This window comes from Euprymna scolopes, chromosome 39 (genome assembly GCF_053919585.1).
Source record: "Euprymna scolopes isolate OS-2025 chromosome 39, ASM5391958v1, whole genome shotgun sequence".
NCBI classification, from domain to species: Eukaryota; Metazoa; Mollusca; class Cephalopoda; order Sepiida; family Sepiolidae; genus Euprymna; species Euprymna scolopes.
Window position 1 is genome coordinate 69,243,893 of NC_136520.1, and position 13,355 is coordinate 69,257,247.

Below are 13,355 nucleotides of genomic sequence, written 5' to 3' on the forward strand. Positions count from 1 at the left end.
ATGAAATCAGTAATATTTTAAAATACATAATGTAATTCAATTTTTATCTTGTGATGCTAATTCTCGCATCATGGAATTTAAATTGGTAACGTCTTGGTGAAACTGGGAAAATGTTCTGGTGTCTGATTTCAAGCACCCATTTCACAGCTAAATTTGGAAATTGTCGTTTCTCGATCTTTTTTGTTCAATTGCTGTTTCGTCTGATGATTCAACAAAGGATCGAAAATGTTCATGATACATATGGAACTTTTTGTGTTAGAATCAAACACTTGATATAAGAAAACTAAAAGAAAAACATTTATTTGTAACAATGTTTGCTTAAATAAAAAATTGTGCCTAAGTCCACACTATAATCAGCTATACCTACTTAGTGTTGTTCATTATTGCATTTGTTGTAGTTTGTTTTGCCTTTTGTTTTCTTATTAAACTTTTGCTTTTTTTCCCCTAATTTGTATAAATGAATACATAGTTACATCCCATTTTTATTTTATTTTATGGATGCCATTTAAAAATAATTCTGACTTGAGCAAAGTATTTTCTGGAGGGAAGTATGTGGTGTTATGGGAGGAGGAGGATTTTGTCTTTGTTTACTATGCCACCTATGCGTAGGTGTGTCTCATATTTTTATTCATCGGCTGTCTTATTATGGGTTTATGAATGTATTTGTGTGCAGAACTGTGATCATCTATCTATGTTGTCATATCACCTCTAGTGTGTGTGTGTGTGTGTGTGTGTGTGTGTGTGTGTATATATTGGGATAAAGTCACACCTTTTTACCTTTTTTCTCTTATCTTGGTCTTCTCTTTGGGGGTGTGATTCTTCCCGCCACTGGTTGCTGCTGGAAAGGAACCTCTGGCGAAAACATAACACCGCTTTTCTGGCATGCATTATTTATTCGTCTACGATTGAAGGAGGGGGGGGGGCATCATTGTCGACTCAAACTTTCTTGCGTCTTCTTTGACACGTTCGTCTCCCCCAAAGTTAAAAGGCAGACTGCTCTTGCATGCGAACCAAAAGATATCTTTCTCTCTTTTTTATGCATCGTTTTCTTTCACAGGTAACATCGTCAACTCTAGCTACAGCATTTGACATACATCAACACTTATCCCCTTGAACTCTTTTTGCACTAACGAACCAATTTCCAACATGCCGGTGTAACCCGGGATAGATTATAACTCCAGTAACTCAAATTACATTTTATTCTTTTTCTTAACGTGCTGTTGTTCCACTGGGAAGAAATATTATGTACAAACATACCAGACTGATTACTGAGATGACCATGGTATTTGTACCTCATTCCTTGGGCTTTTTGGTTAGGAACAGAGTAGTATTTGTTCTAATACTACATTATTATCTTTTTTGTCTTCGGTCAGTGAAGGAGAAATTCTTTTAGACTGAGACAACTTTTATTTTTGCCCTAATTCAGAATGCCCCTTTTAAAGAAGCTGGATTTTTTTCTATAAAAAAAAAATACTTTGCGTCTAACATTACCCTCATGTGGAGGAAAGTAAATAAGAATCTACAAAAAAAAAACTAAAAAACTGACAAACCAGAATCAAATATATATTTTTTTTGTTGACAAAAAATAAACCAACTGATTTTACTTTATATATTAGATTAAACATTGCTTGCAAAATACTCAATTTAATGACTTTGTAAAAGACTATTGAACTTGAGTAAAATGCTATTTCTTTCACAAATTTTGATGACTTTTTTTTTTTTTTTTTTTTTTTTTTTTTTTCAGATCTATCTAATATGTATGTGTTATTGAAACCTATCCGAAATGGTTTGACCTTCCTAATTGACAAAGTTGAGAATTACATCAGACGAACCGGTCTTGAAGCTGTGCAAGATCTCAAAGGGGAGAATGTAAGTTATATTAAAAAAAAAAAAAAAATTATTTTAATCTGTGGTTCATTTTATAGCAATCTGTATCTGTATGCAATGATGTGCCTTCGTCGTGGTGAAGTTGTTTGCTAAATGTAATAAGTTTTAAGTTTGCAACGCCTTGTTTGATCTCAAAAAACTTTTCGATGCAGATGAATATGGTGAAGGTTAGTTACAAAAAAGGAAAATGTCTCCCAAAAAAGAAAAAAAAACACTTGCTGTAAGAAGCTAATAAGAATGAAAGATGATTACCGTAAAGACAAGTGATGCCTACTGACCTTAGTCTTGAAAAGATGAAAGTTATAGATAGAAGGAAAACAGTCAGCAGGAAGAGAGTTCCACAATCTTGCAGTTCTTGGAAAGAATCTACTGGAATAAGAAGCTATATTACAATAAGGTATGAAAATAGCAAATTGATAGAGACCACTAGACCAATGAGTTACACAAGCTGGAACAAAGGGAGCAGGGAATAGATCAGACAATTCTGAGGAGCACATGCCTTATAGAAAAGACAGACTAACAACATCACATCTGCGAGAGGGAGGTTGCAAATAGAAAGGATGCGTGTGTCGGGAGGGGGGGGGTCAGTCAAATTTCAGATATGTTTCTGCACCTTATCAAGAACCTTCAAATGAAATAGAGGTACTTGTACAGTTTAATCAAGACATTAAAAAATGAAAATATCGAAGAAAAAAGTTATATTGTACGTATCCGTTTTGGACTGGAGTTTTCAGAAAAAAAATTTCACTTAATTTGATCGAATAGTTTTTTTTAAGCGGAAAAACACGTTTTTATGACAACACACCGAAGGTAGCCATGTTTGGATTTTTAGAACACGTCACAGGGAGATAACTTGGTCTAAAGCACAGAGACCCTCCCTCCCCATCTTATAGATTTTCATCTTAAAAATCGAAACATGACTACCTTTTGATCGGTATCATAAGTTATTTTTTCGCTGTAAAAAAAAACCTACTTGATCAAATTTTTTTTTTTCAGAGAACATTTGATAACGGATACGAACAATATTACTTTTTTTTTTTTTTTTTTCAATATTAACCTTTGTTAATGTCTTGATTAAACTGTACAAGTACCGGAATAGATCCACCAACTCAAGTATGACAACAATACTCCATACGTATAGTGTAAATTTGTACTGGGCAAGACCATCTCTATATAACACGCCAAGCATGCATGAAACCTTGGTGTTTTTTTTTACTGAAGGTAATGTGGATTTTCTTAAATAATTGATATTGATACAGAGCCTCTTACAATGATGTAGCTGAAAATCTGTTGATGAAGAATAGTTTTTATTATTTTTCTTTATTTTCTAGGTACCCTGTATGTTTGTAGAATCCATGTTAGAAGTTCACAAGAAATACACTGAATTGATACAAAGTGTATTTAATAATGATCAGAAATTTATCCAGGCTTTGGATAAGGTAAGATACTTTGTTTCTTTGTATCATGGTTTACAAAATTGTCATCCGATCAGCAAAGATGGTGAACGTTGCTAGGGTTAAATTTTGACTATACAAATTTTAAAAATGAATTGTTCCAAAATCAAATTATCTCAATAAAATCAGTAGAATCTATATAAATAAAACAGATATGTATGTTTAATCAATAAACTCTTAAACAACTGGTCACATAACACTGAAATTAATAGGAAATAGGTAATCATACATAAGGATGGTTTATAATAAGAAAAACTTTTGTTTAGATGGATGAGTAATGCGTACAGAAATGGCGGCAAGTCGAAATGCAAAATGTTCGTTTCAACTTGTTGACATATTACTTTTGCACATGCGCAAAGTCATTCATAACTAGAAGTTTAATTTTAAATCTTTGTCTGGTTAACTCAAGTGGTAGAGAATGTGGCTGGAGCGCTAAATGTTTGTTTCAATTCTAACTGATGGCACATAAGTAAATTTTTTTTTTTTTAAATCGGTACTATATATATTTAGTACAAAATTCCTGATGAACTGCCCCCTTAAGTAAGACACTTTATCAAATCTCCAATACTAACGATTACTACGATACTATCCTATTGATTACTGTACATGCAATAACCCTTATCCACAAGTGGCTTCCGGGCCTTGATAAGTGGTGACTTCCATGTAAAAAAAATATATATATAAATATATTCAAAAAAGAATTGGCTCTGTAATAAATACAAAATCTGCACAAATTATATTTAAGCGTATTTTATGATCGGCATTTAAATAAAAATGTTTCAAAAAGTGATATTCATTTTATTTAAAGAATAAGTTATAGTCAGCTAACATACTTCCTAACTTCTGGTGTGTCTGCTACCGGAAGCGGTGACAAGGCAAATCAGCTCCTTCACTTCTATTGTTTTTCAGTATTTCTATTGGGAAGTGATTTATTGAAATAAAATATAAGAAAACGACAAAATTATAAAAAGATAAAAATAACACAATTAGTCTTTATTTGCATGTTGGAGAGAAAATTTGATGGTCGAAAGATGCACTGCTAACCTTGAAACAAGTGCTTGACTTATCAGTATATATGATTTGGTTATAGTCAGCTAACTTAACTTCTGGTGTGTTTGCTACTGGAAGCAGTGACAGTTTTATTGTTCTTCAGTATTTCTATTGTGAATCGATTTATTGAAATAAAATATAAGAAAAGGACATTATCGAAAAGTATAAAATAGAAATTAGAATTATACAGATGAAAATAAGTCTTTATTTGCACTTTCCATAACAAAATTAAAAAAATAAGTTTTTATTTTATTTCAAATTTTATAATAAATATGTTTATGAAAGTATAAAAAAAAATTATTGTAATCAAAATAAAAAATGAAATTATTGAAATCTTTTTAATGATTATTAAATAAAAAAAAGAACGATTGAAAAAATGTCTAAACAAAAAAAAAAAAGTGCATGCACAAGGGAGATCTAGGTATGAGATAAAAAAAAAAAAAAAAAGTGAAGGAACTGGTTTGCCTTGTCATCACTTCTGGTAGCAGACACACCGGAAGTTAAGTATGTTAGCTGATTATTACTTGCTATTATTAGCTTACAATGACAATCCTTTTTACAGAAAAAGGAAGAATTATTTGAATAATTTTTCTTTTTTTTTTTTTTTTTTTTTTTTTTTTAATATATGTCAATCGGGTGTAATACTATTATTTAAAAAAAAATATTAACAGTAAATTATATAGAATGATGTAAAAATCACTACGGAATTTGCACAGAATCTTGTTACTTAGTATAAATATAGTTTTGTATAAAATGAATACTTCCCATGTAAAATCATTGGGTTTGTGAAAAAAAAAATGGTGCTTATTTAGAATAACACTTGATAAAAAAAAAACTGAAAAATTTTTTTATGGTATATGTACGCGTCATATTCTAAAAATCATGTAAATTGATCAAGTAGTTTTTTTTTAATTTTTTATTTTCTTAAAAAAAATCTAAAAAACTGTATAAAAAGAAAAAAAATGAATATTTTTAAAAGATCATTATTCTATGTACACATTTTTTGCTGAAAATATTTTAAACTGTCTTGTATATTGGAAACTGACGTTTTTGTTCCTCACAAGAATATGATTGGTTGGTGGAGTTTATTGGGAACATACACTGATAATTGCCAAAATTGATTAGCTAGTCAGAATCAAATATTGGTTTTGACATAAATCGGTAAGCTGAGTAACTTTATTTTATTATATAGATAAAAATGTTTTTTTTAATAACTATAGAATTTGTTAAAAAAAATAATGCATGTTTCATGGACTATAAATTAATATACTTTAAAACTATTAATCTTCATGCTCGGTTCAAGGCAATAGATATATCCACTGATGTATCGTGTAACTGTTGACTCAATGGGTCACTGATTGTCTAGTGCAATATTATAAATCTGGTAGAGGCAGGTATGTCTGTATAATGCAATATTAAATCATTTTTCTGAGATTGTAGTGTATAATTTGATAATCTTTTTTTTCATCCTTCTATATTTGTAGGCGTGTGCTTCAGCCATTAACAGTAAAATTAAAGGTGAATGCAAGTCTCCGGAACTGGTAAGTTATTAATTTTTTTTTATTTATTTATTTAAAATGGTGTTATATTGTTAGTATCAACTAGATGGTGAATTTTATATATATATATATATATATGTATATTTTATGTAAATAAAGTCAAATTTTGCTATGATGTGCAGACCGTTTCAATCATATTAGATATCATCAGGCAAGAAGAATTAAGGTACAAATATTTAAAAGGTTTCAGACCTTTTCAAATTTTGAGGAGAGAAAATTTGCCATGACTGGCAATGGGCAAAAATTAAAGTTCTTTCGCTAGAATTCTTGCATACTGGTACCACAGAAGCAGTTTTTCAGCAGTCAGGAAAGCAAGATTTGTTAAGGCATTTGTTGTAAAATTTGGAAAAGATGGAGCAACCTCATTTGAGCATTTTTTAATAGCACAGCTGGGATTAGATCGGGTCCACATGCACATGAGATGTCTAGGTTATTTATGATATCCTGCACCTGAGAAGGGGTAATTTTCAGATCATTTAGTGTGTCGTCTGTCCACAAAGGAAAATCAGGGAGGGAGTAGTTTGCTGAGTCCAATAAGGAGTTTGAGATAAACCAACTGGCAAGCATATTAGCCTTCTCTGTTGCCATGCGAACAGCCTCATGATTGTTGGATAGTGGGGGAATTGTTGATTGCCCATTATTTACTACACTGTTGTAGATTTTCCAGAAATCATGAGTTCCTAATTTCTGTGCTTTGATGTGTTTTCTGGTGTTTTTGGTATATTCTCTCTTAGCTGTTGCTACTTCTTTCTTACAGTTACTTCTAACTTCTATAAACTTTTCTCTGTTTGTACTGGACTTGGGACGGTTAAATCTGCAATATGCATGCTGTCTTTGCGCTATGGCATCTGCACAAGTAGAACTAAACCTTTGAGGAGAGTGGGGGGGGGGAAGTCCTATAGAATTTCCACGTGGAAACGTGTGCTTCAATTGCTGTTTTGAACCATTCAGTGGTCTCATTTGGACACTGTTCAGTGGGAAGAAAAAAGATATTTCCCCATGAGGCATCTCTGATGAGATCCCTGATGGCTTCCCAGTCAACCTTCTTATAATACCTTGTCGTTTTGGGCAGTGGCTCTATGTCAAGAATTAAAGGCAATTTCTACCATTGTCACAGCGTGATCAGCATACCCAAGTAGGCTATGGACATTCATTACACAATTATTCGGAACTGGTCAGAAATAGATCTAGAAGTGAGGCATGTTGATCTTGCTGATCTGGGAAAGATGGTGAAAACGTAACTGTCTGTGATAGAGAATGAGATATAGAGAAGCTATGTGTTATGCTACCAGCTGCGTCTGTGTAAGTAGAGAATCCAAGCCAATTACTGTGGTGGACATTGAAGTCACCAAATACATCTATTTGTGCACTAATATCAAGGGAGAGTGCTGTATCTATGCTATTAGAGACTTGGTTAATTAGTGTACAGTCCTGGGTCGACGGAGAACAATAAAGAAAATATAAGTAGTGTCATGGGGAAGTCGAGCATAATGCAGAAGTGATCGCTCCCCTCCACCTCTCTCTTTTTAAATTCAGTTTGAATATCTATCGGCCAGACACCCCCATATCTATGCGTCTACCCATAAAAGGAAGTGAGATAGACACCCCACCCCCATCCTCTTACCAAGTCTTTCATCAAGAAAACACATACCAAAGTCACGACAAGAATCCATCCAGACACCCCACCTCAACCCCAAACGAAGCAGCGTGCAGGCAAAAGAAGAAAAGAAAAAGAAAAGAAAAAGAAAAACCATTTTTAGCAGGAGTGGCGTCGGAGACAAAAAAGGTAGTTTAAAAAAAAAAAATAGAACTAGTCACATCGTCGAATGAACGCTAATAACAAAAATGCCACGGACACCAGCCGACATGATTCGTTTGATAGCTTGGAAATTCACTCGTTTTAATCCTCATTGTTGGAGCCGACAAGGGAATACAGAAAGACTATAAAATACCTTGGCTCAAAACCATCAGAGAGAGATATATTCTCAAGTGGAAAGGACGCGTTGAGCAGCACCAATGTGACTTACGCGGTGAAATGGCGTTTCTCTCAACTGGGACCGCAAAGGGAATTCATCAGAACTGCAAAATCACCTTGGTTCAAAACATGGGAAAGATGCGACCGAACGTCGGTGGTTGAGAAAACCATTCAGCAAAGAAATATGATGGAAGACTAGTGAACAAGCGAACTCCGAAGGATGACGACTCGTGTGCCGGCAAAATGGGACGGCATCGCTTTATAATATTATAGTATTGGACTTTGTCGGATCCCTAATGATGAGTTGAATGCACGTCTTTGCAGATAAGTATCATTCCATATCCTCCCTCCCCATCTAGCAAATGTCGACTTGTTGAACTAAACTGTTTTCTTTTTAAAGATTTCTATTGTCTCACCGTAACTCAATCATTTTCCATGCGAAAAAAAAGGGATAAAAAGGAAAGGAAAGAGGCTATATTCATTTGAACAGTTATCTCAAGTGTTGCCCCCCCCTCCCTTTTTTGGCCTGTTGGACACTGTCTGCATGCTTTCTCATGATTATTTTTCTTTTCATATTTTGTCTTGATTTTTTTTTTTAAATTTAATGCTCAATAAATGACATGCGTATAATATATATACATCCGTGTTGTCCCGTTATTTATTGCCTGGTATTTCATCAACCGGGAGTCTTATAAAAACATTCCACGATGAAAATACTATCCAGAACCTGGGTAAGTGCTGCTTGGTTGTAACAATTTCACAACGGGCACATACATAAATTATTTTTTTATTTTACGATACATTTCGGGGATAAATTCCCCTTTTGGGATTTTTCAACCGGGACGTATCGTCGCAGTAGTTAATGTTAAGTCTAAAGCACATGAAGGCCTGGTTGTCTGATTCTAGTTTTGTTTCTCTAGCCAAATCCATGTATATGTCTGTCTGAGTCCTTACGGCAAAGTGGGAAATAACCAGGCATGTTAAAGTGGTTAGAGGGGATGGAGGAGTGTAGATTAGTTTTTTATTTAGAGCTAAGATATCCGGGGTGTTTGCTAGGAGAAATAATTTAGTAATCGTTAATAGTTTTAGTTCGGTAAAATTTGATTATTTAAGGGGATAGTGCAACAAGAACTTGTTTATATTAGACTTGAAGACTACAATACTGTAGTTGGGTGGGAACACTGTGGGCAGTTCAGGAAAAAAAAAAGCTGTGTTCATGAAATCTGCGTTCAATTTTAGATACCACTTGATAGTGGTTTTAACTAGTCAAGTGTTTTTTTTTTTTTGTGTGTGTGAAAATTTGGCGAGGGAGTGGGGCGTAGATTGGAGCTCAGACAAGTTCTTGCCATAAAAGTAACAATAGAGCAGAGACAGGTTGACAGCGTCTCTTCTGTGGGGAAAGAGACTGCAAAGAAGAAAAAAGGGCGTGGCCTACTAGGTTTCAAAGCAGGTTTTGAACTCTACCAAGGCAGGATAAAGTGCACCATTATGATAAAAGTATTGGAAGTATTGAACATTCATTAATTCTTATTCAATACTGGACAACGTCTGGTTTCACTGCTAGTGTTTATATAGGTATATTGCTAAAGTATTTGTATAGAATTATGCTAGTAATTTTATTTTTCATATATAAATTATTACCTGAAAAAAGAAAAAAAAAAACAATGTTGACTTTATATTATAGAAATGAAGATTTCTTTTTGCATTCATTTCAGACAGCGGAATAAGTTGGAGATGGTTGTCTGACTTGCTATTTACTTTTTCATTTCTCTTAATTACTTATAATGGTTTCATTGGAGGGAGATGCTTAAATAGGCATCTGCTTGGAAGTAAATAGTTTAATATCTGTGTTAGTGTTGTATAGAAATGTGTGTTGCACCCCAAAGTATTTTAGCTATATGTTACTTTTTCCTCGTGGGATTATTTCACATTTCTTTGTCTGATAGACGGTTAAAACTCTTAACACATCTTTTTGTCATCATCATTGCTGTCCAAGCAGATTGCTTTTTGTCTGTTAATAAAAATCAAACTGACACTTTTTTTTTTTTTTTTTTTAAACTTTTTAACGGGATTGCTTAAAAAGGACAAATAGTAAACAAGTTGACATTTTGATATGTGAGAGATAAATCAACAACCTTCTCACTACAACCAGCCACCTTTCGCTAGCTGCCCCCATTTTGGGAACAGCGTGCAAATGTGTCTTTCCTCAGTGAAATCTCACCAGCTAAGAGGATAAAAGGTCTCAATGGCAATCATGTGACTCCTCTCTTCAGCCAAAGGTGACTTTTGACCTTTAAGACTCTTTCATTGAAAACATAGCTCCTAACAGATATTGCTGTTGGAATGAAACTAAAATGCTATGATCTGTTAGAAATGTGGGTTCAAATCACAGAGAACTCTGTTTCTCTCGACTAAAAACAAAACTTGTTTTCAGATTGTACAGTTTCAGGATTTTAATGTGTTAGTGTATGGATCGATCAATTTGACTTCACAGGGAAAGGGGAGCTCATATTAAACCTTGCAAGGATGATTGAGATTGTCGGACTGACTTCCTCATCTTGGTTGTTATAGTCACAACGTTTCGGCCGTTTTGCCCTCCGGCCTTCATCAGGTGTTTTGTATCAAACTGGGGAACCGTTTGTTAGGAGTCTCGAACCCAACCCTTTATTATTATTATGGGGGTACCGTGTTAGGACTCCAGCTAGGCTCTGGGACATAGTTGCTGATTCTCTGTTTTGAATGTTGCTTTTCACTGCCTTCGTTCAGGATTGAACTCAGCACCTTTGGGTAACTGTAAACTTTGATACAACGTCTAGGACCACTTGGCCATCGGTTCCCCAGTTCGATACAAAACACCTGATGAAGGCCGGAGGGCAAAACGGCCTAAACGTTGTGACTATAACAACCAAGATGAGGAAGTCGGTCCGACAATCTCAATCAATGAAAACACCTCATCTCAAAAATACAGACAATTACTACCCTTGCAAGGATGATCTGTAAGTGTGGAACTTTGACTAAAAAGCTATCCCTGATTGGAGAAATGTTTTAATGAGGTTATAGAAACATCCAGTGTTTGAAAGAAGATATTAAAACAAGACTGATTTTTTTTTTTTTTTAATAAATATATTTTTTTTCTTTGCAGCTAGCAAAATATAATGATAATCTTCTCAAGAAAAGCTCTAAAGGAATTTCTGAAAGTGAATTGGATGAGAAACTCGATAACTGCATAACTGTGTTCAAATATTTAGAAGATAAAGACCTTTATCAACGAGTGAGTATTTTTCATTTTTAAATATTACGTGTCTAGGAGAACTGGAAAAATTTTTAAATTATATAAACAGTGTTGGAAGCTTTATTTAATAAACTTCCAATATCGATTAATAACAAAAGATTTACTTTTAAATTACAAGCTCTTTTTTTTTTTTTTTTTTTTTTGTTATGAAGCCACCAGTACGTCATGTTTTTTGCCATACCTTTAGATTTTTACTTCTATAATTGTGCATTCTGGTCAGTTTTTTTTTTTTTTTTTTTTTTAAGAAAAAATAAAACAGCTCTGTATCTTATATATATATATACCGGGTGGAACGATGAAGTTGTCACCCTAAAGAAAGCAATACAATACTACAGCTTTATTTAAAAAATTTTTATTGAAAAAAATCAATTTGGGTAACTTGATTATGTAGTAGAGCTGACATCTATTCAATGTAGCCGCCTTCAGCCTGAATCACCACCATGATACAGGTTTGGAACTGGGGGCATGCCTTTTCCACAAGTGCTGGCGGAAGCTCAACGAATACTCAGCAAATGGCGGCAATCAGGCTGGCTTTGGTGTTGTGGGATGTCTTGTTGGTGATGTTTTCGATGTATGACCAAATGCAGTAGTCCAGTGAGTTCAGGTTGGGAAGAAGAGGTCCCAATGAGGGAAGAGTACAAAGTCGTAACACTCCTTTTGAAGCCAAGCCTGGGTTTTTTTGGACTTGTGGACCGGCGCAGAGTCCTGCTGCCACACCCAGGATCTGCCAGTGTCACCTGATTGCACCAGGGGATCACCACACTCTTCAGCACATCCAGATACATTTTGGTGTTGACTTACATGCCGACTTTGAAGATGTGAAGTGGCATGATGTGATCCTCACTTGAAACCACACTAAGGACCATAATCATTGCCGGAAACTTTCATCATCTGGGCATGTCCTTATTATTTGTGACAATCCAATGGTGCATTTTGAGGGTGCTGGCAATGGTCCTGTTGTTATAACTAGGATCGGTAGAAAGCAGGAGTTGTATATCGGCGCATTTCCGATCTTGCTCGTTGAACATTGTGTCATTTTCAGAATAGAATAGAAAGCTCCTATCGTTCTTGGGATTTGTACACAACTGGACAACTAGTAGATGGTCTGCAACAAAAAAAAGAAGGAAACTGGGTTTTAATCAAACAAATGGAATCATGTCATCTTTACTAGGGTGACAATTTTATAGCCCCCCCCCCCCTATATATGATGTCGAGATGTGTTGAAAAGAAAACAATAAAATGCTCAATTACAAATGCAAGAGCTAAAATACAAATTATTTATAAACTGCTACAAGTTTTAATGTTTGCATATTTTAGACATACCATGGTTTCACTGATGTGGATTCACCGTTACTGTTTAAAAGATCATTAACTTCTATTCAGATCATCAATGACTCATGAAATGAAAAATTGAAGAGTGGAGTTTAAAACCTGCTGGTAAATCTTCCAGTGAATTTGCTCAAGTGTCCCTTTTCGAGAAAGTACTGAGTCAATAAGGACGAACTGTATGCTTATAAGGATCCTAATTATAATTAAATATTATTTAGAAAAGTTTTAATCATACTTGATTGATCGAGAACAGAAAAGATAAAATATATCAGAAGAGATACTACACTTTGCTCCTAGCCATAAGGCCAAATAGGAACTATTTCAAGAAGGAAAACTTCAAAATCACAACCAAGTCTTGGAACCATTCTTATCAATCTATTTGAAAAATATGGAAAACAATTTCTTTGAACGACATGGTTACTAATTGTTACAATATTTTTGAGGATATGATCACCAAAAGTTGGAAGGTTGTACTTATAGACACAGGCGGTAAAAACTGACCAATCAAATGGAGCCACGTTCTGCTAGCAACCAATCAGAAACCAGAATTTTTCCATAAAAATATTGAATTATTTAGCATTTCCGCATATAATTTTTTCATATCAACACGAGAAAGATCTTTTGCTCTTTGTCTGCAAAATTTTAAAGTCCAAGCGTTATACAAAACAGCGGTCCACGGAAAACTCATCTTCAAGACTTGTCGAAAATAGCTACCCATCGCAAATTCTTCTAAAATTGAACATGGCTTTCAATTCAAGACTAATCTTTCATTAGAAGACTATCAATTATGAATGACTGTGGAAGAAAAT

General features: G+C 34.2%; 1 protein-coding gene across 2 annotated transcripts in view; it reads left to right on the forward strand.

Annotated features, from left to right (window-relative positions):
* The window catches only part of LOC145263837 (cullin-2-like), a 102,003-nt gene that overhangs the window by 68,863 nt on the left and 19,785 nt on the right, over window positions 1–13,355 (forward strand). For both annotated transcript variants that reach the window (XM_080120910.1, XM_080120909.1), the window contains exons 10-13: window positions 1,745–1,869; window positions 3,219–3,326; window positions 5,876–5,932; window positions 11,068–11,196. In XM_080120910.1, coding sequence (XP_079977036.1) covers window positions 1,745–1,869; window positions 3,219–3,326; window positions 5,876–5,932; window positions 11,068–11,196 — 419 coding nt within the window. The remainder of the gene's footprint in view (window positions 1–1,744; window positions 1,870–3,218; window positions 3,327–5,875; window positions 5,933–11,067; window positions 11,197–13,355) is intronic.